Below are 24,573 nucleotides of genomic sequence, written 5' to 3' on the forward strand. Positions count from 1 at the left end.
AGTCTGCTTTCCCACCCATACCCAAATTTGTGTTTCCAACCCAGACCTCTCCTCTGCACCTCTAAACACACTACATAGTCGACATCTCCATTCGGATGTCTAAAGGCACCTCAAACTTACCATGTCCAAAACTGCATACCTGTTTTCCTTCCCAAATGTGCTTCCCCTCCGTCACATCTCAGTAACTCCTCTCATACCCTCTGTTCGATCTATTCAGCAAATCTTGCCAATTCTAGCTTCAACCACTCCCCACCACCTCTACATTTATTCCCTGAAGTCCCAATCATCTCTCACTTAGATTATTACAAGAGCCACCTAACTAGTCCCACTTCCACTTGTCTCTCTAAAACTGATTCTCAAGACAGCAGCCAAAATTGACTCATGTAACTTAAAACATGTCAGATCATGTCACTGTTTGCTCAGAACTCTCCTAAAGCCTCCCATCTCCAGCAGAGTAAAGGCTTATATCCCTTCAATAATTGACGAGGCCCATATTATCTGATTCCTTCGTCTTCTTTGAGTCTCTCCTACGCCTTCGCCCTCTGCTCACCTGGCTCCAGACAAGCTGACCTTCTGCTACTCCTTCGCCGCACTGAGCAGGCCCCATCAGGGCCCTCACTTGCAGGCTCCTGCTCTCCCCTCCTCTTTGTTCATTCACTCTCACCGTCTTGTTCTTCGAGTCCCTGCTCAAATGTTACCTCATCAGTTCGGCCTCTGCAGATCACTCCGGATAAAGTGGCGCCCATTCCCCAAGTCCCACCCTCCCTGCCAATTTATGCTGCTTCAGTTTTCTCCACAGCACTTACCATCTGACCTGCGACAGACACGTTCACTGGTTTAGGGTCTGCTTCCCTGCACTGTCTCCAGGAGGGCAGAGGCTTTGTCTGGTCTGTTCACTGCTGTATGTCTGTCACCTAGAACAATGGTTGGATGAATAAACACCTGTGTGACTAAATACCGTCTCTTGCCGCTGAGACTTTGATCACTCTGTTGCTACTGCCTACAGGCCCTTTTCTCCTATCCTTCCTCTCTTGAAAAAACCCACTTTTAGGCTAGACGTGGGCACCAACTCCTCCAGGAAGTTCTCCCTGAACCCAGTCCTGCACATGTCATTCACTGACCACCAATCCATTACTGAACAGTGGAAAACAGCACCTTACACCCTCTTCTCACTGCTGGTTCCCCTTTCTCAACTCCTCTAATCAGGAAACAGCATTCCACCCTGGGACCGATCGCGTCCACCTATTTTCCTCCTGCATTGAGTACTTCTACTGCATAAATGTCCAAGAGTAGAAACACACCTGAGGCATTAGGAAAACAGAAAGTGCTCTAATGTGCACTACGCAAGACAATTCAAGCCAGGACTTGGTTGTTTACCCCACTTTCCATGTTCTCATTACTGCCAAATGCCAGAGGCTTCTTCCTGGGCCTATTCAGTCAGTCCCTTGAGTCTCAAGTCCAGCTTACACCCATCAGGGACTCCCCCCTCTCCACGGCCTCGCTGATGCCCGTCCTCGGCTCTGTACCTTGGCCAAGCCCTGCCCAATCTGATCCAGAGTAACAGCAACTGCAAATTTTCCCAAGCTATTCCCTCCCGCCCACCCCCCACCATTACCAACCTCCACTCCCCATCTTTCAAGGACAAACAAGGTAGGGAAGGCAGACAGAAAGCTTCTAGTCTAATTGTGTAACTTCAAATCAGTCGTCCCCCGCCCCGTGCCCACACACACACAAACCCATATATACACCAAGAAAGGATACCAGACAGGCAAGCCTCCAGCATTTCGACACCACTCACAGCAATGGCTTGCTGTCACCCTCATATCCACCCAGCCTCTCGACCCTGTCTCCCCAAGGTTACCATGCTTTTGTTTCGTATTTGTTGCATGAACTTATGTTTCCTCAGTATAATCTTTGGTGTTTTCTGAGACTTCTGGTTATAGCTTTTTTACTGCCTTGGGCAAGGTGATCACCTGACCTTTGGTTCTGAAGACCTACTACGGGCTCTGTGCCATCAGCAGGTCTAATCCAGATCCTATAAGTAGAGAATTCATATGACCAACACACATTTCCCCAATTCCACACCACAGCACCTGACCAACATCTTGCTTAGAAAGTCTCAATGGCCAATTAGTTAATTAAAAACTAGCTGCTTTCTCTTCTGATTTCCTTTCTCCACTGAATGCTATTTATTCTGCCTACAAACAACCTCATTTTCCCATAACTGAATTGCTTCTAAATATAAAAATTTCTACTTCACTGTACAAAATAATTTAAGTGAGTCAAGAAGAATGATATGTTGTTAAAATTTAGTATATTTTCGTTTAAACAAATGAGGTACTAGTAATTATATATTAAAAACTGCCTCTCGTACCTTCTAACATATACCTTCTCTTTTGTCTACTGAATCTTGTGACAGCTCTGTAACTTACCTAACTGTATTATAAAAATAGAAAACCAACATCTACTCAAACTGATGTTCCCATCTTACATGGCACATTTCATAGGAGCCCAGGCTGCCATTAACTAAGTTTCACATAACCACAGGTAAGCTGATGTCACACTGTCACATAAACATTCCACAGGATGTCGTGAATGAAAAACAAAGGAAAAAGTGGCTTACTACTTTCATTATGTCTGACATTAAGAACAAAAATTCCTTGGTTTTTCTTTGAAAGAAATGGGTTCATGTGGGCTAGCCAATACATTGCTCTGTGAAACTAATCATACCAAATCTGCCAACAAAGATGAGAATATCAAACTGATTTGATCATACCAACAGTCCATACAACGTAAATGAAAAAGTGCCACGTTCATGATAAAAAGGCACATGCATCGTTTTTGTACTATTCCATGGCTTACCTCCTGTTGTCTATGTTAATGAGGAATGGGACTATCTGATAACCAAAAAATCAAATCTCTTCTAGATCTCTCATAGCATTGCTAACTACTATAAAAATCAACTGTTTTGTTTCATTCTCTGCCCACTACTAATGTGTATCAAAAGTGAAGAGGTGAGGGGCGGCCAGATGGCTCAGTTAGTTAGAGCATGAGCCCTGAACAACAGGGTTGCTGGTTCGATTCCCACATGGGCCAGTGAACTGCGCCTTCCTCAACTAGATTGAAGACAATGAGCTGCCGCTGAGCCTCCGGAGGGGCAGCCGGATGGTTCAGTTGGTTAGAGTGCGAGCTCTCAACAAGGCTGCCGGTTCAGTTCCCGCAAGGGATGGTGTGCTGAGCCTCCTGCAACCAAAGATTGAAAACAGTGACTGACTGGATGTGGAGCTGAGCTGCGCCCTCCACAACTAGACTGAAGGACAATGACTTGGAGCTGATGGACCCTGGCGAAACACACTGTTCCCCAATATTCCCCAATAAAATTAAAAAAAAATAAAAGTGAAGAGGTAAAATCATCAAAAGGCAAACGAAATCACAGAATTTCAAGAATAACACAAGAGTTACCTCAGCTGAAACTCTAACATACTCGTCTCACTTCATCCATCCAATAAACCTATATTATAGATTGAGAAGATATTATCCTCATTTAATTATGAGGAAACAGTTCAGAAAATTAAGTGATTTGCCCAAGTTGCAGTCAGAACTGCAACTTACCTTCAAATACCGTGCACTCTTAAAATAGGATGTTTCTGCCCTTCACAACAATCACTGAGGTGTGTAGAACATTCTGAAACTACGGAACTCAACTGCACTGTGAACACTGTGAAATGCAGTCATGCAATCCACTATATACTTCTCAATACAACATATTCCATTTTCAGAAAGATTGAATTAAAAATTCAGAACCTTGATCCAGTCAAATGTCCTCGCTGACAATGAAGGAACTGTCTTACACGTGCCTCTCAACTAGCTACTGTGATAGCTGTGGATTAGTGTGCTAGGGCTGTGACAAAGTACCACAGACGGGGTGACTTAAACAACAAAAATTTATTTCTCACAATTCTGGAGGTTGGAAGTCTGAGATCAAGGTGTCAGCGGGTTTGGTTTCTTCTAAGGCCTCTCTTAACTGGTAGACAATGGCCTTCTTCTTCTGGCGTCTTCATATGGTCTCTCCTTTGTGTGTGTTTCCTGATTTCTTCTTCTGAGGACACCAGTCACATTAAAGCCCATCCATGTGACCGCACTTTATCTTAATCAATTCTTTAAAGGCCCTGTCTCCAAATACAGTTACATTCTGAGGTACCAGAGATTAAGACCTCAACGTAATTTTTTTTTTAATTAGTTTTAGGTGCACAAGACAAAGTAATACTTAGACGTTTATCATTTATATCCCTCACACTGTGGGCCCCCTCCCCCCTTCCACAATCTCTCTGACATTGCACCGAGCCACAACGTAAATTTTGAGGAGACATAATTCGTCCCGTAATACTCTACCCTCTGGCTCCCGCAATTCATGTCCTTCTCATATGCAAAATACATTCACCCCATTCCAACAGCCCCCAAAGTCTTCATTCATTTCAGTATCAACTCTAAGTCCAAAATCTCATCGGAATATCGTTTAAATCAGGTAGGGTAGACTTGAGATATGTGAGACAAGATTCCTCTCCAGCTGTGAGCCTGTGAATCTACACAAGTTACCTACTTTCAAAATACAATATTGGCACAGGCACACAACAGATATTCCCATTCCAAAATGGAAAAATGAGAAATAAGAAATGGGGGAGAGGTCCCAAACAAATCCAAAACCCAACAATGCAAATTTCATTACATCTTAAGGCTAAAGAATAATCCGCTTTGGCTCCATATGCTCTGTCCTCCATCCCAGTGAGATTGGGGCCTTGCCTTCCAGTGTGGTAGTCCCATCCCCCCCGAACCCAGTTTGTGGTACTTCTGACCGCATGGTGGTAGTGGCAGCCCTGCCAACCCCGAATCACCTTCTTCTTGTCTCTCAAAAATCAACACACGTTCACAGCCAGATAGCTCCACTGACTTGTAGAATCCCAGACGTGACAGACTCCCTTCATTTCATCCTGTCTGGCCCCTCGGTCCAGGCCGGCAGTGTTTCTGCTGGCATAACCACATCTCTATTCCGCTGGGACGGCCTAATGGATTCATAAGTCACAGGCCTATAATCTCTTTAGCAAATCACCGCCTATCAACAAATTTGATGTTGTCTCCAGAACAGATCATTTTTTCACAATATACACAGGCTGAGAATTTTCTAAATCTTCAAGCTTTGGTTCCTTTTTGCTTAACAATTCCTTCTTCAATTTACATCTCTCCTCTTGAATTCTACTATAAGCAGCAAAGAGAAACCAGGCCTTAACTATAGCACTTTGCTTCAGAATCTCAGTTTGAGTTCACCACTTACAAGTTCCATATTCCACAAAACACTGGAACACAATTTAGCCAAGTTCTCTACCACTTTACAACAAGGTGGCCTCTCCTCCAGTTTCCAATAACATGTTCCTCACTTCCATCTGAGACCTCAGCAGCAGCGCCTTTCACATTTATATTTCTACCAGCATTCTGCTCACAATCATATATGTTTATCTCTAAGATGATAGAAGCCTTCTCAACAGCTTTCTTTCAGAGCCCTCACCAGATTCTCCTTTAACGTTCGTATTTCTACAATCTCTCAAGGCAAGCTTGGCTTTTTCAAGAGGTTGAAAACTCTTTCAACCTCTACCATACCACTTAGAAGGCCACTTCTACATTTTTTGGGATTTGTTAAAGCAGCAGCCCATTTTCCCAGTACCAAAATCTGTTAGTTTGCCAAAGCTATACAATACCACAGACTGGGTGGCTTAAACAAAAGAAATTTATTTTCTCACAATTGTGGAGTTAGAAGTCCAAGATCAAGGTGTCAGTGGGGTTGGTTTCTTCTAAGGCCTCTCTCTTTGGCTTGTCTTCCTCCAGTGTCTGTGTCCCAATCTCTTCTTGTTATAAGGACACCAGTCGTTGTGGTTAGGGCCCAATCATAACCTCATTTTACCTTAATTACCTCTTTAACAGTCCTATACCCAAAAATAGTCACATTCTAGGTATTGGAGGTTAGGACTTCAACATACTCAACACACAATTCAGCCTGTAATAAAATGAGACCACTCATATTCACTTATGGCATGAATACTGAATATCACTCTTACCCAGCCATTGTGCTAGTTGATGACCTTATAATGGTGAACTAAACAGGTACAATCTGACTCACAGAGCTTAAATATAATGGGGTAAAATAATCATATACAGGCAGACCTCAGAGATATTGCAGGTTCAGCTGTAGACCATCACAATAAAGTGACTACTACAATAAAATGAGTCACACAAATGTTTGGTTTCCCAGCACATGTGAAAGTTACGTTTACACTACACTATAGTCTGTTAAGTGTGCAGTAGCATTATGTCTATACAAACTATGGACATACCCTAATTAAAAATCCTTTATTGCTAAAAATCACTAGCCATCATCTGAGCCTTCAGGGAGTCATACTCTATTTGCTGGTGGAGGGTCTGCCTCACCTCGATGGCTGCTGACAGATCAGGATGGTGGTTGCTGAAGGCTGGGAAGATTGTGGCAATTTCTTAAAACAAGACAACAGTGAAGTCTGTGAATTGACTTTCTTTCATAAACGATTTCTCTGTAGCACGTGATGCTGTTTGATAGCATTTTACCCACGAACTTCTTCCAAAATTGGAGTAAATCCTCTCAAAACCTGCCGCTGCTTTATCAACTAAATTTATATAATATTCTAAGCCCTTTGTTGTCATTTCAACCATCTTCACAATATCTTCACAAGGAGTATCTTTTATCCTAAGAAATCACTTTCTCCGCTCATCCATAAGAAGCAATGGAGGATCATGAGATTGAAGCAATTCAGTCACACCTTCAGGCTCCACTTCTAGTTTAGTTCTCCTGCTACTCCCACCACATCTGCAGTTACTTCCTCCACTGAAGTCATGAACCCTCAAAGTCATCCATGACGGTTGGAATCAGCTTCTTCCAAACTCCTCTTGATGATAGTTTGACCTCTTCCCATGAGTCACGAATGGCATCTGAAATGGTGAACCTTTTTCAGGAGGTTCTCAATTCACTTTGCCCAGATCCACCAGAGAATCTATGGCAGCTATAGCCTTACGAAATAAACAATAAGATGATCCATGACCTGCAGAATGGATGTTGTGTTTGTAGGCATGAAAACAATCTCGTTGTCCATCTCGATCAGAGCTCTTGGGTGACCAGGTGCACTGTCAATGAAGAGTCATATTTTGAAAGGAATCTTTTCTTCTGAACAGTAGGTCACCACAGTGGACTTAAAATATTCAGGAAACCATGTTGTAAGCAGATGTGCTGTCATCCAGGCTTTGTTGTTCCATTTGTAGAGCCCAGGCAGAGTAGATTTAGCATAATTCTTAAGGACCCTAGGCCTTCCAGAATGGTTAGTGAGCAATGGCTTCAACTTAAAGTCACCACCTGCATGGGCCCCTCACAGGAGCGTCAGCCTGTCCTTTGAAGCTTTGAAGCCAGACATTGACTTCTCTCCGGCTATGAAAGTCCGAGATGGCATCTTCTTCCAATAAAAGCTGTGTCGTCTACACTGAAATTCTGTTGTTTAGTGTATCCACCCCCATTAATTATCTAACTAGACGTTCTGGATAACTTGCTGCAGCTTCTATCTCAGCACTTGGTGCTTCACCTTCATTTTTATGTTACGGAGGTAGCTTCTCTCCTTAAACCTCATGCCAGTTTCACACTTTTCTTCTGCTGTCTCTGCCAGTTTCACACTTTTCTTCTGCAGCCTCCTCACCTCTCTCAGCCTTCACAGAATTGGAGAGTTAGGGCCTTGCTCTGGATTAGGCTTTGACTTAAAGGAATATTGTGGCTGGTTTAATCTTCTATCCAGACCACTAAAACTTTCTCCATATCAGCAATAAGGCTGTCTCACTTTCTTACAATTTGTGTATTCACTGGAATAGCACTTTTAATCTCCTTGAAGAACTCTCCCTTTGTACTCTCTACTTGGCTAACTGGTGCAAGAGGCCTAGCTTTCAGCCTATCTTGGTTTTAACATGCCTTCCTCACTGAGCTTAATCATGTCCAGCTTCCACTTTAGTGAGAGGCATGCAGCTCTTCCTTTTACTTGGACACTTACAGGCCACTGCAGGGTTATTAACTGGCCGAATTTCAACATTGTCGTGTCTCAGGGACTAGGGAGGCCCAAGGAGAGGGAGAGACGGGGAACGGTCGGTCGGTGGAGCAGTCAGAACACACACATTTTCGATTAAGTTCGCCACCTCATATGGGTGCAGTTTGTGGTGCCCCTAACCAGTTACAGTAGCGACATCAAAGATCACGGGTCACAGCTCCCCACAGCAAATACAGTCATAATGAAAAACTTTGAAATATTGCGAGAATTACCAAAATGTGACACAGAGACACGAAGTGAGCAAACACTGATGGAAAAATGGCGCTGATAAGACTTGGCCAACACAGGGTTGCCACAACCTTCAACCTGTAAAAAACCCAGTATCTGCGAAGTGCAATAAAGCGAATCACAATAAAACAAGGTTTTGTGCCTGTACTCTGTATATACAAACTAATAAAGTATGAGAGCACACAACGTAATTTAGACCTCACCAAGCCTGCTATGTCCAAAAATGCCTCCTCGAAGAGTCCAAATCTGAAGGATGAGTATAGAAGAGATGTATGCACATTGAACCTTCCAGGAAGAGGAAACAGAATAGAACATTCAAGGAAATGTGGTGGCCAGTACGGCTGAAATACAGAAAGCAGTAAGAGTAATAAACACAAGGTTGGATAGGCAGGTAGGGGCCACTATCAACCTAGGTATTAAATATCACATTATGGCTTTTGATCTTTGTCCTAACAGCAACGGGAAGCACCTAAAAGGCTTTACACATGATCATATTTTCATTTTACAAAGATCCCTTGGGCACAGAGGAGCAACTAAGGGCTTCTAAAGTGCTAGTAATGTTCTATTTCTTGACCAGGATTCTGGTTACATGCATATATTCATTTTGTGAAAATTTGTTGAGCTATACTTATAATTTAAGCACTTCCTATATGTACATTATACTCAGTCTGGTTAAATTGTGGAGAAAAGGGGTTAGAACAGAGCAAGTATTGACGTGGGAATCCAGTCTCAGCAAGAGATGATAATTCAAACTAGAAAGATAGCAGTCAAAAATGAAGAAATAGACTCAAGAGATATTTCAGTGGCAAAACCCACAGACCCCAGCTAATGGACTGAATATACAGGGGGAAAGAAGATATCAAAGAAGCCAAGTTTCTGGCTTGCAGAAATAAATAGATGGTAGACACATATTCCGTGTAAGGAAGTCCTAGAGATCCAAAGGTGGGAGAGAAAATTACAAGTTTAATTTTTCAGCCCTAAAGTAGAAAAGTCAGGTAGTCAGTTAAGAATACAAGCTGGAGCTCAGAGGACAGGTCTAAGAAGAAAATACACTGGGTCGGGGGGGGGGGATGTCAACATTGTTAACAATATAGAAGCACTGGGTATAAAATCCTTCAGCAAATATTTTGAGTTCCTACAGTACTACAGGCACTGGTTTAGATTTTGTGGGTACAGCTATGAACCAAATAAACAAGGTCTCATGAAACTTTTATTCTAATTTAGGAAGACTCCCAACAAATCAGCATCAAATAACTTCAACTACTAGTAAGTACTATGATGAAAACAAAACAGGACAATGTGCAAGGGGTGGGCTACTTTAGATAGGAAGTCAGGGAAGGCCTGTCTGTTGAGGTGACATCTGAGGTGAGACCTGAATGATGAGAAAACGCCAGGCACAGGAAGAGTAGAAGAGAACAGCATTCCAGGAAAAGAGCTACTGCTTAAAGCAAGATCAAGCTTAGCTTGTATGAAGAATACACAAGACGACCAGTATAGACAGAATGCAGTAAATAAAGAAGAGAGTAGTGAAGACAGGGCCAGGGAAGAAGCCAAGGTCCAGAGATTACACAAGGGTAGAGTTTAAGCATGGAATAACGTAAAATTATAGGGTAACAAAGCTGTAAGTGGGGAGACTACTATGTCCAAGTGAGAAATAATGAAATCTCCTGGGGAAAGCAAAAAGTAAGAAAAGGAGATGGTCTAGAACTGAAACTTAAGGAACTCTAGAAACAAAGAGCAAGAGGAAAAGAAAGCAGCAAAGGAGACAGAGAAGTACTCACAGAGAACAAAGATCATGTCAAGGAAAAGTATTTGAAGGAAAAAAGTAATCTAGAGTCAAATGCTTGCTGAGAAGTCATATAAGAGGACTGAAAAATGCTCAATAGAGAGAAACATCTAGAGACCTTAAAGTCTCTAGACTTTAAGTAGAACGATCGGGGCAGAAGCATAAAATAGAGCATGATAGGGGTGGAAGCCAAAATGGAGTGGGTTGAATTTAGAGTTGAGAGAAAAAAAGACAGTTGGTGTAGACAGTTTTTTAGAGAAGCTTGGTTGTAAATGAGGGGTGCCAATAAAGAGGGACTTAAAAAAAAACCTGATTGTGTTTAAATGTGGACAAACCAAGAAAAGAAGGCAAGATTGAAGCTACAGAGAGAAGAAATAATTGACAATACATAGAGATTCTTGAGAAGGTAAAACATGCAATCCAGAGTTACAGGTAAATGCATTAACCTTAGATAAGAGGACGGCTACCCTATCTATTGAAATAGAAGGGAGAGAAGGCAGGATAGATACAAATTAGGGGTAGAACTCAGATCGCCCAACTCTTACAATGTTTCTTTCCATCTAAATCAGGCTACAAGCATTTTGAAAAGTATCCTAAGTAGGACAACGAACTGGTAAGAAAAGTTAAATTGTAGTTATTTAGCCTGAAGACAGCAAATAACTCTATACATATTATTTTCCAAATAGAGGATAACTATATGAAGATATGTGTCAGTACCAGCTATTCTTTGTTGCTCTTGATTACCAACCTCTATTAGTGTACTCATACTGAAGATTTAAGCGCTTGATTTTTTTTTAAGTGACCCTGAGGAATACAGTTCTTTGGAAGAAGGGTTCTGAAAAATGCCTGTGAACTTTTTGTTGGACCACTTTAAGATTAGGATAAATACCTAAAGTATTTAAGTATTTTTCTCAGAGTGTCCTGAGAATTCTTACACAGTGTTAAAAAAAAAAAAAAAAAAACTCTAAGAGAAAAGGATAATCATAAGCCCAAAGGTTGCTTTCCTCATCTGTACTACAGGATTTAATTTCATGATCGTAAATCACAAATAGAAAGACAACTGGTAAGTTTCAAAATCTGGAACAAAAACCTCTAGACACCCACCAAGTTAAATGAATGAATAAGCCTTCCTCTCCGCTGGTCTGGACACTCTTTTCCCAGGCAAGTTTCAAACACAACTAATTCACACTCCATCTTCATGTTTCCTAAATTACAAACTGCCCTATAAAGTTGCTCTACTTAGATCAATGTGTCCTTAATATCAAAAGGTTGTTGATTGTTTTAGGGAGAGACTAGGTCTAATATTCAACAAATATTTATTGACTCATTAAAGGACAAAGTTCCAAAGACCTAACAATGACCACGGAAGACAAGGAAGACCCTGCTTTCATGCACTTATGGTGCAAGATAGTTTTTCTGAACATAAGCCGTGGCCCTAGTGGTCTTTCAACAACAAAAGGAAGATGAGGAAGGTGGAATACCACCTATGACCACTATCCTTCTAGCCTTAACAATTCCTATCATTCCCTCCAAATTGTTTTTCTCACTTTTGAATTAATTCAAAATGTCTAGCCCAGACCTCCTGTCACATTTCATGTAAATACTTCAATTTACTTATATTGGAAATGAAATGTTTTCACCACATCTTTGCCAGTGTTATACTGTACCCAGTGTTTCAATTACCTCAATCCCATACTATACTGCTTTCTAATTTCCTGAATTGAAAACTACCTTAATCTATTCAAGAAACCAACACTATTTTTTCTTTCAGGAAGTCTTCCCTATTCTAACAAAAATTACACCTCTGATTTCACATTTAGAAACAATAAAGAAAAAAACACATTATCAGGTAATTAAAAAAAAAAAAAGATCCAGTCCTTCTGTTTTTAACTAAAACAAAATAAAGCTAATACTTAACAATAAGAATTTTTCATCTGTAAAGGTTTTCCTTATAAAACCTAATTAATTCAATATATTAATTAATCCCAAACCTACTAATTCAACATAGCAAACATAACTGGCTCCTTATTGTTCTTTAATTTTGGAAAATTACTTTAAACAAACATAAAGGGGAAAAAACTCTTTAACTCTTCAGAAATTGAGAAAATCTACTACCAGCACACTTAAGTAATAAGTGGACATTAAAAGGAAAATAAATTAAGACCACTTATACATAGCGTTGATCTATTTTAGGAAATACTGCCTCAAAATTAATCAGCAAAATAGCTTATGTAATTTAACAATCCATTTATTGAACACTATGCATTTTAAATAATTAAAATCAGAAAATATTAAAATAAATTTTAAACATCAAAGCACAGCAGCCTATGTAAAAATTCAATTAAAAACATGCTGAAACATGATTATCAATTAATCAATGTATATTTTTGTAGAAAACATTTAAACACTAAATTGTATAAAAGTCTCTACTTTCAATCTTGACTTTAAAAACAGCATTCTGAATAAAAGGCCACTTTCAGGCTTCTTCACCCAACTTCACTGATAAATCAACATACCTTCTAACCCTATACACCAGGGCTGTCCAAACTGCGGCCCGCGGGCCATTGTTAATTGGCCGGCAGCAAATCCCAAGAATATATTTAATTTACTTAAATAAACCAGGTGAGGCAATACGTACTTCACCTCGAGTGAGTGGCCCGGCTGTTTGCGTATTTTACCGCATATGGCCCTTGGTGAAAAACGTTGAAAAAAGATTGGACACCCCTGCTATACATCAAAGGTACTGACTGTAAAGATGCACTTAACTCTTCATTGGAATTTCTTTCCCGCCTTGAAAAAATAAATTTTTTTTAAAAAGACTATGTAATTTAAAAGGTAAATTGGGACATAATTAGGAATATGTGATGTAGATTTGAATCCCAGTTACATCTCTCCCTAGAGAAATTATGTTTGATAAGTTGCTTAACCTCTGTTAAGTTTTTCTCTTTATAAAACCCTTACACATTGTTATGAAAAATTACAGACCGTAACAATCACATTTAAAATAGGGCTTGGCACTGACAAGCACTAAATAAATGGCAGCTACCTAAATAAATATTATTAAATTAAGGCTTGGTGCTAGGTATTAACTTCCTACTGACCATTATAGCAACACTGCAGAATATGAACACCCACCGTAAAAGTTGAAATCAAAATAGCTATCAGTTTTCCTTCAACATCATTCAGTTCTTTAAGATAGGCAGACTGGAGATTCATGACATAATAGTGAATTCCATAACAGTGAATTTCCAACCATGAGTTTTCATCTAGTCTGTCATCACGATGCTAAAGTACTGTAAAAGAATTTTTTCTGAAATCCACACAGCCAAGTACTACTATGACAAGTTTATGGGATTCCTAACAAATGAGTAACACATTGATAGATTTTTATAAATCTTTCCAAGTACTTTTCATATTAAAGTTTTACCTTAACCACAGGGTCAGAAAACTAACTACGAAGGTATGAAGATAAGTTTAACACGGTTAAATAAGGTTCAAAAGAAACAATGAGTGCAGTGGAACATAGGAGGGAAAAAATGTTACCTCTACTTTGTCAGTCACTTAACATCTCATCATCTTCATGAAAAATGTTATGAGGTTATACAAAGATAGCTGAACAGAAAATAAAAGGAAAAAAAACCCACGTATACAGAAAAAGACTATGAAAGACACATGGTTTCTAACATTCTTAAAGACAAAAAAACAAAACAAAGAATTAAGAAGAACCCACAATCCCTTCCCAAAACCAAATTTTCTCTCATTTTATTATACTAAAAAAACTGAAGAGTTCAGAATTATAATTGGAGAGACAGTAACAAAGTTGTACAATTGTAATTACAAGTTTAGATGAACTAACCCCAAGCGTAAAATTTTCATTCTATGTCCTGAGAACACAGTTAAAACCGCAAAAAAAAAAAAACAATTCAAATAAAGTATATTTCAATGGACTCTATTGAACACAATTTTAACCATAAATGAACAGATTATTCCTACTTTTTTCCCCTTAGTTATTAATAAAGTTGAGAGGCAAAAGCCCAACAGCTCATCTCAAAACCTCTGAGTCTTCCTATTAATTTACCAAAGTTCAATTACAAAAACATGGAAATATTAACAACTGGACAACAGTCCTAGATAAACTCTTCAGTTACTCACCAAAATAATGCTTGTGTCTAGTTCTAAGATTAGGGGTCAGACTGTGGCTGTGTCCATACTAGATAAAATAATCTATATTGTTCATATTTAAATTTAAAATAGCTTATTGCAGTTACTGGATTCTGTACTGGGAAGAATAATATGTAATTATTGCAATTATCACATTTGGAAGGGTTATCATTCACAGAACAATGTATGTAAGGAGGAAAGGGAAAAAGAGATGATTTCTAATCTAAATGACTAAGATACTTTTAAATGTACCAGAAAGTCAAAACTTTCCAACAGACACAGCCTTAGCTTTGAGAATAACTCTCTATTTATTCTTGAGGACCTCTTTCCAAAGAGTTATTTATGCTACTCTGTCCCCTTGTTTCTGTGCATAATTTAACAGTGACAGAGCATTATGAATTTCCAAAGGAAATACATTCAACATTAAGCATTCACACATGTATATTCCATTACAAAAGCTATGCCATTCAGTGTAATCTCAATAAAGATACTGAGTGTAAATTATAATCATTCTATAATGGTTATAGAATGTTCTCTGAACTTACTTGCAAAAATCATCAACTTCTCAAGGTTTGCATTAAAATTTACAAATAATGCAAAAGTAAAATTTTTTTAGACTTAAAACACTTGGCAATTTTAATCAACGGAACTGAATTAATTTAAATGCTGCTTTGCAAAGTGAAAAGGGGAATCAAAAAGACACAAAGACAATCACTAATTATTCCTCTTTCAGAATCTATTTCAACAAATTTAATACTACTACTTATAATCCCTAAGAACGTTTTTAAGGAGACAATGTGGTATACACACAAAGACCAATTGTTTTAATAGTAGCTTAATCTGAAGAATATAAATATTGGTATGCCAATCTTATTTAATTGGTAAAGAGAAAGAAAACCATCACATAAAAAATACTCATTAATTAATATAACCACTCCTTTCTCTGTTAATTCATAAGCTAACAATTTTAATGGAAAAATTTTTTATTTACAAATTGTAACCCATTAAGACTTAACTCTAAAAACCACTAACTCAACCTGCTCTTCCTGCATCCTCCAAAGATTTACTCTAAATGGGCACAGTAACAAAACTAATATTTTGTTATGATTCTAGACTAACAGGTGTTACTCTATTTATATGAGTTGCAGATGTTAAAACAAAAAAAAAAAACAAAAAAACACAAAAGGAAACTTCATCCACGCTGGAATACTACATATAACTTCACTAAAGGATAGCAAACCTATCTGGGCAAGGCACTACTACATAAACTACCACATTTCTTTAACTTTTTCGAGAGAGGAAACAGAACACCACCAATTTTCTTTATAAATACTTAGAAAACCAGACTAAGAAAAATAAGACATTTCTGAATAACAAAAATTCGAATTTGGTCAAAACAAGTATTTTATATCCTTCGAAATTATGAACTGTTCAAAAACTCTCGATATAAAACTGGAAAATTCCATAAACTATATTAATTAGGCAAAAGATGAGCAAACTTCAGATACTTATAAACCACCTTATCTCTCCAACAATATAGCATATATAACCCAATCTCCTGAAAACAATCTGATTTTAAAAGACATAAAACATTTTAAAACTAACATTTTCTTTTAAAAAGGTGAATGCTGAAAATAAAGATGATCTATTTAAAAAGCATTACTAAAAGTTCAACTTAATTACAGCACAACTATTTTTACTAACAGGATTATGACATAAAGAAAATTATAGGGGCTGCTGGTTAGCTCAGTTGGTTAGAGCCCAGTGCTCTTAACAAGGTTGCCGGTTCGATCCCCGCATGGGCCACTGTGAGCTGCGCCCTCCACAACTAGATTGAAACAACTACTTGACTTGGAGCTGATGGGTCCTGGAAAAACACACTTAAAATACATAAAAGTTTAAAAAAAAAAAAGGAAAAGTGATTTTTACACCAAGCATATGAAAGAAAAACAACTTAATCTTACTAGAAGTTGTACTGTGTGTAACTAAAATGTATTTCACCTTAAATATGGTGACTAACACCCAGTTTATTCTTTTTCAGGGAATCAACTCAGAATGGGAGGTGGCAGCTGGGGCTAATCGATTAAGAATATATCTGAATAAAAAATATACATATGTATATCTGACAGTAGAAAAAATTTTGATGACAATCTTTAATTGGCAAATTTCCTATTTTATGGATTTTTAACACCAAGCAATGCCTTATACTAGTGATTTAGGTCTCTTTTATTGCATATTCATTCCTCCATTCTGTTACTGTTCACAAAATAAAATTAGCCAGAATTCTTGGGGTAACCATTAATTTAATTTTGTCTTAAAAACAAATGGAAAGTCTTTCAGAATGTGAATTTCCCTGCCTCAAAACGCATTTAGGGGCGGACGAATGGCTCAGTTGGTTAGAGCGCAAGCTCTGAGCAACAGAGTTGCCGGTTCGATTCCCACATGGGCCAGCAAGCTGCGCCCTCTGCAACTGGAGTGAGGACAAAGAGCTGCCGCTGAGCTCCCAGGCAGCCAAATGGTTCAGTTGGTTGGAGCGTGTGCTCTCAACAAGGTTGCCTGTTCGACTCCGGCAAGGGATGGTGGGCTGCAGTCCCTGCAACTAGGATTGAACATAGCACCTTGAGCTGAGCTGCCACTGAGGGGCTGAGGGGTGACCGCCATCATCATGGAATGGTGGGCTGGGCCCCCCGCAACTAGATTGAAAATGGTGACTGGACTTGGAGATGAGTTGCGCCCTCCACAACTATGACTGAAAGGACAACTTGACATGGGTCCTGGGAAAAACACATTTTCCCCCAGTAAAGTCCTGGAAATACACACAGTTCCCCAATAAAGTCCTGTTCCCCTTCCCCAATAAAATCTTTAAAAACAAAAACAAAAACAAATGCATTTATGAAAAAAATCAGTAATTGATTAATGATGATCTCTGAATGATGATTATTTAGTACTCAGAAGATTTATTATCTAACATGAACATGTTTTCTCATAATTTATATCTTCCCAAGGCAATTCTCTACTTCCTTAACATAAATTGGGCTAATTAAGAGCCTATTATTCAAAAACTATAAATATATAGTACTATAACTCCTAAACAAAGTTTTATAAAGACAGGGGGAAAAGGACACACAAGACATAGCTAACTTTCACCTGTCCCCAAATGAAATCCTTCTAGGCTATTTTCCAGATATGCTAATTTACATAATAAAATACTAGGAAATACAAGTCCAAATAACCAAGAAGTATTACTCGGAAACAAAAGAATACATGAAAATAGTGGATGAAGGAAATGTGTGTATGTATAATATAAATATCTATATATACTTACACACAAAATATGAGTTAGCATATTCCTACTACATAATTTGTTAAGATGAACAAATACATACAAACATACATGTGTTAAACAAGATAAAGCAAGGTCATACGAATTTAAGTGTAAACAGAATTGAATAGTACAAATAAAAGGGAATAGTATTCTTATCTCTAAAAGCAGTATAATAAAGACCTTGTTGATAACACTGTGTTTAGTTTTGAGCCCAGCAACTTAATAGTACTTAAAAAGTAATATAAAGATGTGGGAGAACATTTAAAGCAAAACAGAAAAGAATAGTAAAAGATTTTAAAACAACATATAAAGAAAGATTATCAGATTCAGGATGGGCTGGTTTAGGAGAAAGTTGAAAAGCCATGCAATGTTATGTAAAACTTACAAAGGGTCATGATGATTATTTTTTTAAAAAAGCATGTAATTAGCTGGTATTTTTTTCCCCTAAAAAAGAGTGTCAAAGCAAAGATTAGGATGAATTACCAGAGCTCTGAAATGAATTCCTCTTGGTTTTTAAATTTAATTGAAGGAACACAATCTAACTATCCAGTGAGATAACGGGTGGCTCTCCTGGACAAATAAAACATCCTACAAGACAAACCTTCGCATAATTACAACTAAGGAGCAGTTTGATAGATTTTTACACTAGAATTATGCAGTGCTAAATAGAAAAGAGTGGTGCGTATCAGAACAGCCTGAGATTTTCTAACTATAGAGTGATTTCCCTATGTGTCCATCCCAGAACTGGAGGGTGTGGGAGAGAAGGGGGTGGCTTAAGAATGGTGATGAATATGTATATACTGTATTATGAAAATGTAATTATGGAGAAAACTCCTCAGGTGACTGATACACCTAACGTATGATATTTGATGGAGAATTTTAACTGATATGCTAATTATAGCTTAGAAATATTTTGTCACACAGATGAATTTGCGGAAACATAATTTTACCTATATAATAAATAGGGAATCAACTATGGTGCCTATAACCAGTTAGTATTTCTTGTATGTTTAAGGTATTTAAGGAAAAATACCAAAGTTTTATGAAAAGTTAGATTTCAGTATGAACTAGAAAACTGTTCAACGTTATCTACAAAATAGATAATTTTGTTTAAAAATTCAATTGTAGAAAAACATTCTATTTCTTACCCACGCAGGCACCTTCATAATAACTGAAGGTATTACAACAAAAGATTATAAAAACATTTAAAATACAATTTTATATAATTTTTATTTACACTTTAGACTTTAAACAACTTGCTGAGAACATCTTCTGTGAGGCAACGTAGTATTTTTTTTATTTGAAACTATTTAAACTTCAAAAAAGGCTAATTATTTTCAAAGACAAGCAAAAAAATGTGTTAGTTGAAAACAGCCAACCTAATGATTATATGTGACACAGATGTGACTATGTGAGCCTAGAGGGCCTCCCCACCTCTGTCCCTCCTCTGTAGGAGGGGGTCTTTGTGTGCTTTTGTGCGCTGGTTCCACTGAATTCATTACAATAGAGATGGACATTTGATATTCATAACGATCCAACATCTGAGCAATCTTCTTTCGAGACACACCGTGTTTATTCCTCCTACCAAAAAAGAAAAGGATTTTAATTCTTTTTAAAGAATGTATAAGCTTAGAGATAAAGTTGTTTTAGAGAAATCGAGTATAGATTCTAAATTATATTTTGCAGATAAATACTAGGAGATACAATCTCATTTATCAACATTTAATACCAAAAAAAAAAATGTATACTGGCTCTCTCAAAGTTTTAAACATTTTAAAAAGATTTAAAGATACCATAAATCAGAGCAAAATGTTAACTGATTATAGCTTCATCACACAGACCAACTACTGATTCACTGAACAACCAAGTTAATCTCCCCTATTTTTTAATTATAAAATTAAAGATTATGAGACACCGTTTTGAAAATTATAGAAGAACTGAGTGGGCTTTTAAGACCTTCAAAAATCAGTATCAAATATCACTTTTCAAAAGTTATTTTAGGACACTTCCTATTGCATTTTTAAAATCTATTATCAACACAAAATTATTATTAGAGATATGACAATTTGGACATATCTTACAAATATAATGTTAAGTAACAAAAGTGGTTATAAAAACTACATACTACATAATTCTATTTATATAAAATTTAAAAAATAAACTATGGTGTTAAGGCAAAAAACATTATAGAAAAAAATAAAGGTGCTTTAAAGAAAAGCAAGGAAGTAATTACCAAGGAATTGTTACTGGGAAAAGGAATTCAAAAAACTTCTGAAGTGACATGCTTTCATGACATGGGGAATGGCTAAATTAATATTTGCCTTATAAGCAATTTGTCAACCGTTATGTTTATATTTTATGTACTTTTCTGTGAGTTTAATTATGACTACAAAAAGTGGTTTAAAAATTATTCTTGACCCTCAAAGAACATTTTACAATTTATTTTACTCTTGTAGTTTTCTGTACCTTGACTTGGACATGGCAAAACACACAAGAACATATTTTACATTTAATGTTATAGTTGATTTACTAATGCTAATTCATTTTACCCAGAAAAAGGACACAGAAGAAATGTTTACTTTTCAAAACTATTGATGTTTGTGTTCAAGATGAGAAAAAAAAGCAAGAGAGAAGACAAAAGACCAAAAAAGAAAAAAAGATCTCAAGTTGAAAATTGGCAAGATATGACTAAATCCACAACGTATCAGATTTGATGATTCAATCAATTCTTTACCAAAAAAACCAAACAATGCTAGACATCAGTTAAACTGACTTTATTTTGTAAAGTCAATTTATATTAAGAATTATAATAACTTTCAACAATCCCTCAAAAGTAAACAAAGCCTAACTGTACAACAATTTCATCAATTCATTTGTTCAGCATAACCCAAATAGCTTTAGTTTTTCAACTTTCATCTCTTCCACCTGAGGTACGATATACACAGAATCAGGCAACAATACCAGGTATTAGTAAATCTACCAGTTTTCCTATTTATATATGAACACATGGCATGCAAATCAGAAAGGGAAAGTAAGATAACCAAAGGAATGAAACGCAAAGGGGAAAGAATTATTAGCTGGACACCATACAGAATAACAGCTTTAAGCTGGTAGAGGGCAAACTGAGGTGGGAGGGGAAACAAAAAACAACAGTTTTTTAAAAAAGGGAGAAGATGATTGCACAACCCTATGAATATACTGAAAAGCAATAAACTGTATATTTTTAATGGGTAAATTGTTAAGTATGTGAATTATATCTCAAAGTGTTACCAAAAGTGGAGGGTGAAAATGAAGGAAAAAAAGAGTCATTGTCAAGAAAACAAATGCTGTCAGAGGAAAGGGATAAAGGTAAAAATAAACCCAAAGGGAAGAGCAGGTTGAAAGCAATACAAGTCCACACACAATCCCTCACCACAAATTCTAAAACCTAAAATGCTCTGAAAACTCATTTTGTTGACTCATATGGCAGCAAAATCTAACCAGACCTGCACTCATCTGGCAGCACGATCTACTCAGAACTGGTAACACATTACATAGAGCCTTTCTCATCTCCTTAGACTACTTAGTCATAATTTACTGCAGAAATATTACAATGTTTGATTATGACATGCTGCCCAAACTCTGCCAGGGGTGTTATGATGAGGTATATACACTATATTATCTTTTTAACCCAAAAAACTAATCTGAATTCCAAAACACAGTGATTCCAAGGATCTTGGTTATGAGATTACAGAGCTCTAGTAGTAAAGATGAAAAAGAGGGAGCAAGATGAAAAGCATCAGGTAAAAAGGTGATGGGACCTAAAATGGGAAGGAGATGAAGTTGGAAGGACAACGCAGAGAGAGAAGTGGCCTAGCTAAAAACCAGAGGGAAAACTCCTAATTCTTCCCTCAAAGTTTTCTGGATCTCCACTAGCATTCAGTATATTGTGAAACAATGTAGGAATTCATATAATATTAACAAGAAAATTTTAACAAAATTTAACAAGGCAAGACATACCTCAAAAACACTGAATTAAAGTCAATGTTCCTCTTACCAGAAAGTAAGAAGCAGTAGTCCCTATTCACAAGTAGCAAAGATATGACAGACAAAGCTGGCAAAGACATTGTGAAAAAAAGAAAAGAAAAATAGGTACGGATTCAAAACAGATTTGAGTGTCTTACTTTTCTAATTCTTCAGGATCAAATTTCCACCAAGTTTCAGGTTCATGAAACTCTACTCTGTATCCTTTTCCTATGGCCTATACAAAGGAAAGGAAGAAAAAAAACCCAGAAAATACTTTTTAAAGTAAAAAGTAGGCAGACAGACATAAATTTCATTTAGACTACTTCTAAATTTGCTCAGCCAAGAAAATTTTTACTTTTAAAATAATATGGTTTATAAAAATTTTAAGACTATTTAACTGGACAAATTTCAATTACTATCCTCAAGTCGAGGCAAAACTAATAAGATGACCATATTCCTCAATATACACCATTCCCAATTTTTTAAAACTAAGCAAACCAACACATTCTTTAGAAAACAAGGATAAATGTTTTAATAATAAAAATCAAAGTAACCAAAAATCCAGAATATAAAAAAATCAACAAGAATAAAACATAAAAACTCTCTGATATCTCATATTTACCATTTCCACATATGGTTTCATTTCCCAAGCTTGTGTATTAGTGTTGTCTATTATAACTGGAGATCTCCCCTGATTGATAGCTTGTTTAGCTGAAATAAAAAATAAATTTAAAAAAACAAACAAAACAACCACAAAACTATTAGGTTAAAATACACAAATAAAATGTAAACATTCATTACTAAGAAACTTTCTACATCTCTGTACTTAAAACCAAAACTGTGCAATCTCTTGAGTCGGTGCCATGGAAAAAAAGACTCCGCTAAACTAATAGGGAGTTAGGAGACATAACCACATGCAGTGTGTATTCTCCAAACCAGATGCTGATTTTGACAAACTAACCGTAAAGAACACTTGGGGGAAAACATTTTGTTGAACTTACAGTTACTGCAGCTTTTAGTCTAGAGCTAACTTTCATTTATAGGAAATACAGGAACAAGTTACATTTGAATATGGTCTGAGTATGAAAAGAGGTGAACATTTATTGACATGGAAAGATGGATACTTGTTAACTGAAAATAGCAGGTAGCCAAACAACATGTAAGTATGATCTTATTTTGGTCAAAATATCAAGATCTGAGAAGGAGGTCACACATATGGTGATGGAAGGAGAACTGACTCTGGGTGGTGAGCACACAACATGATATACAGATGATGTATTATAGAATTGCACACTTGAAACCTATGTGATTTTACTAACCATTGTCATCCCAATAAATTTAACTTAAAAAAAACCACAAGAGCTACTAAGAAATCAAGAGTGGTCATCTGTAAGGGGTGGGAATATCTGCATTTTATGCTTATCTGTGTTTTCTAATGTTTTACAATGACAAACAATGCTTTTGAAATAAGACTTATGTTGAAAAAAAACAGACAAGAAACATAAGTAAGAATCCATAATAAAAGTTAAAAGGCTGAGGCAAATATGCAATGATATGGACGTTTTCTTGGGATTTAGAATTCAAACCATTAAGTTCTACATATGACAACATTTATCCATAGATCCAGGGCAGGCAGAATTCTAAAGTTTAGTTATTTAAGTAGTAATGACTATGGTGGAATACATGTATGGGAGAGATGTCTCTATATACCAAAAGAAATTTCGAATTTGGGTGATAAACAGGATATCAAGATGCTATCACCTCTCAATGCTCCATTCTCAATCATAAACAGCGATCAAAACTTTCATTAAAAAAAAACTTATTGAAGTAATTCTTCTAATGTCAGATAGTTAGGCTTACACCTCCAGTAGTTATGTTCTAGAAGGGGAGTTTATTAACCAAACAATGGGGAGACTATCCTCTTTCCATGAATAATCATTAACCAGTACATTCCAGTGTACCCCAGCAGAATAGAGCTAAGTAAGCAATGTTTGAATATCCAAATAATGAGTGTCATTTTCTTAAACAAAATAACCACCATATTATTCTTAAGAAAAAGAATAATAACATCTTAGAGATGTTTTCAATTTACAAGCAAAGCAGTCTTAAGATGTATTTAGTCTTCTAGTAATAAAGATGAGGTAGATAGATAGTCCCAGAATAGTGCCTAGCGTTTAAAAGTATATAATAAATATTTGCTGGAGCTGGTCCAGTGGCTCAGGCGGTTGGAGCTCCATGCTCCTAACTCCAAAGACTGCCAGTTCAATTCTCACATGGGTCAATGGGCTCTCAACCACAAGGCTGCCAGTTCGATTCCTCAAGTCCCACAAGGAATGGTGGGCAGCGCCCCCTACAACTAAAGATTGAACACGGCACCTTGGGCTGAGCTGCCACTGAGCTCCTGGATGGCTCAGTTGGTTGGAGCGCATCCTCTCAACCACAAGGTTGCCGGTTCGACTCCCGCAAGGGATGGTGGGCTGCGCCCCCTGCAACTAGCAACGGCAACTGGACCTGCAGCTGAGCTGCGCCCTCCACATCTAAGACTGAAAGGACAACAACTTGAAGCTGAACGGCACCCTCCACAACTAAGATTGAAAGGACAACAACTTGACTTGGAAAAAAGTCCTGGAAGTACACACACACTGTTCCCCAATAAAGTCCTAAAAAAAAAAAAACCAAAAAAAATAAAAAAATAAAAATAAATAAAAATAAAAAAAATAAAACCCTAACTCATGGGGTTGCTTGAAAATTAAAAAAATATATGTATATATTTGTTGAGAAATTCTGTCCTACATAAGTCATGCTTATAATTTTCAAAATATGTAATGCCTGCTGGTTGTATTACCTTGAAAAAGGTAAAAGCTACCCTGAAAAAGCACATATTTGTTATACTAATAATATAACCA

General features: G+C 37.1%; 1 protein-coding gene across 3 annotated transcripts in view; it reads right to left on the reverse strand.

The window, feature by feature from the left end:
• Positions 1 to 806: 806 nt before the first annotated feature.
• The window catches only part of LOC117021052 (NEDD4-binding protein 2-like 2), a 37,672-nt gene continuing 13,905 nt past the window's right edge, over positions 807 to 24,573 (reverse strand). The window contains exons 4-7 of one of the 3 annotated variants that reach the window (XM_033103782.1): positions 22,290 to 22,378; positions 21,826 to 21,902; positions 19,097 to 19,243; positions 807 to 914 (exon numbers count right to left, since the gene is read on the reverse strand). In XM_033103782.1, coding sequence (XP_032959673.1) covers positions 911 to 914; positions 19,097 to 19,243; positions 21,826 to 21,902; positions 22,290 to 22,378 — 317 coding nt within the window. In that variant the 3' untranslated portion in view covers positions 807 to 910. Of the gene's footprint in view, positions 915 to 4,266; positions 8,732 to 18,873; positions 19,244 to 21,825; positions 21,903 to 22,289; positions 22,379 to 24,573 lie in introns of those variants that run through there. The other 2 variants (XM_033103780.1, XM_033103781.1) reach the window with 2 other exon arrangements.

Source organism: Rhinolophus ferrumequinum, chromosome 4, assembly GCF_004115265.2.
Source record: "Rhinolophus ferrumequinum isolate MPI-CBG mRhiFer1 chromosome 4, mRhiFer1_v1.p, whole genome shotgun sequence".
Lineage (NCBI taxonomy): Eukaryota > Metazoa > Chordata > Mammalia > Chiroptera > Rhinolophidae > Rhinolophus > Rhinolophus ferrumequinum.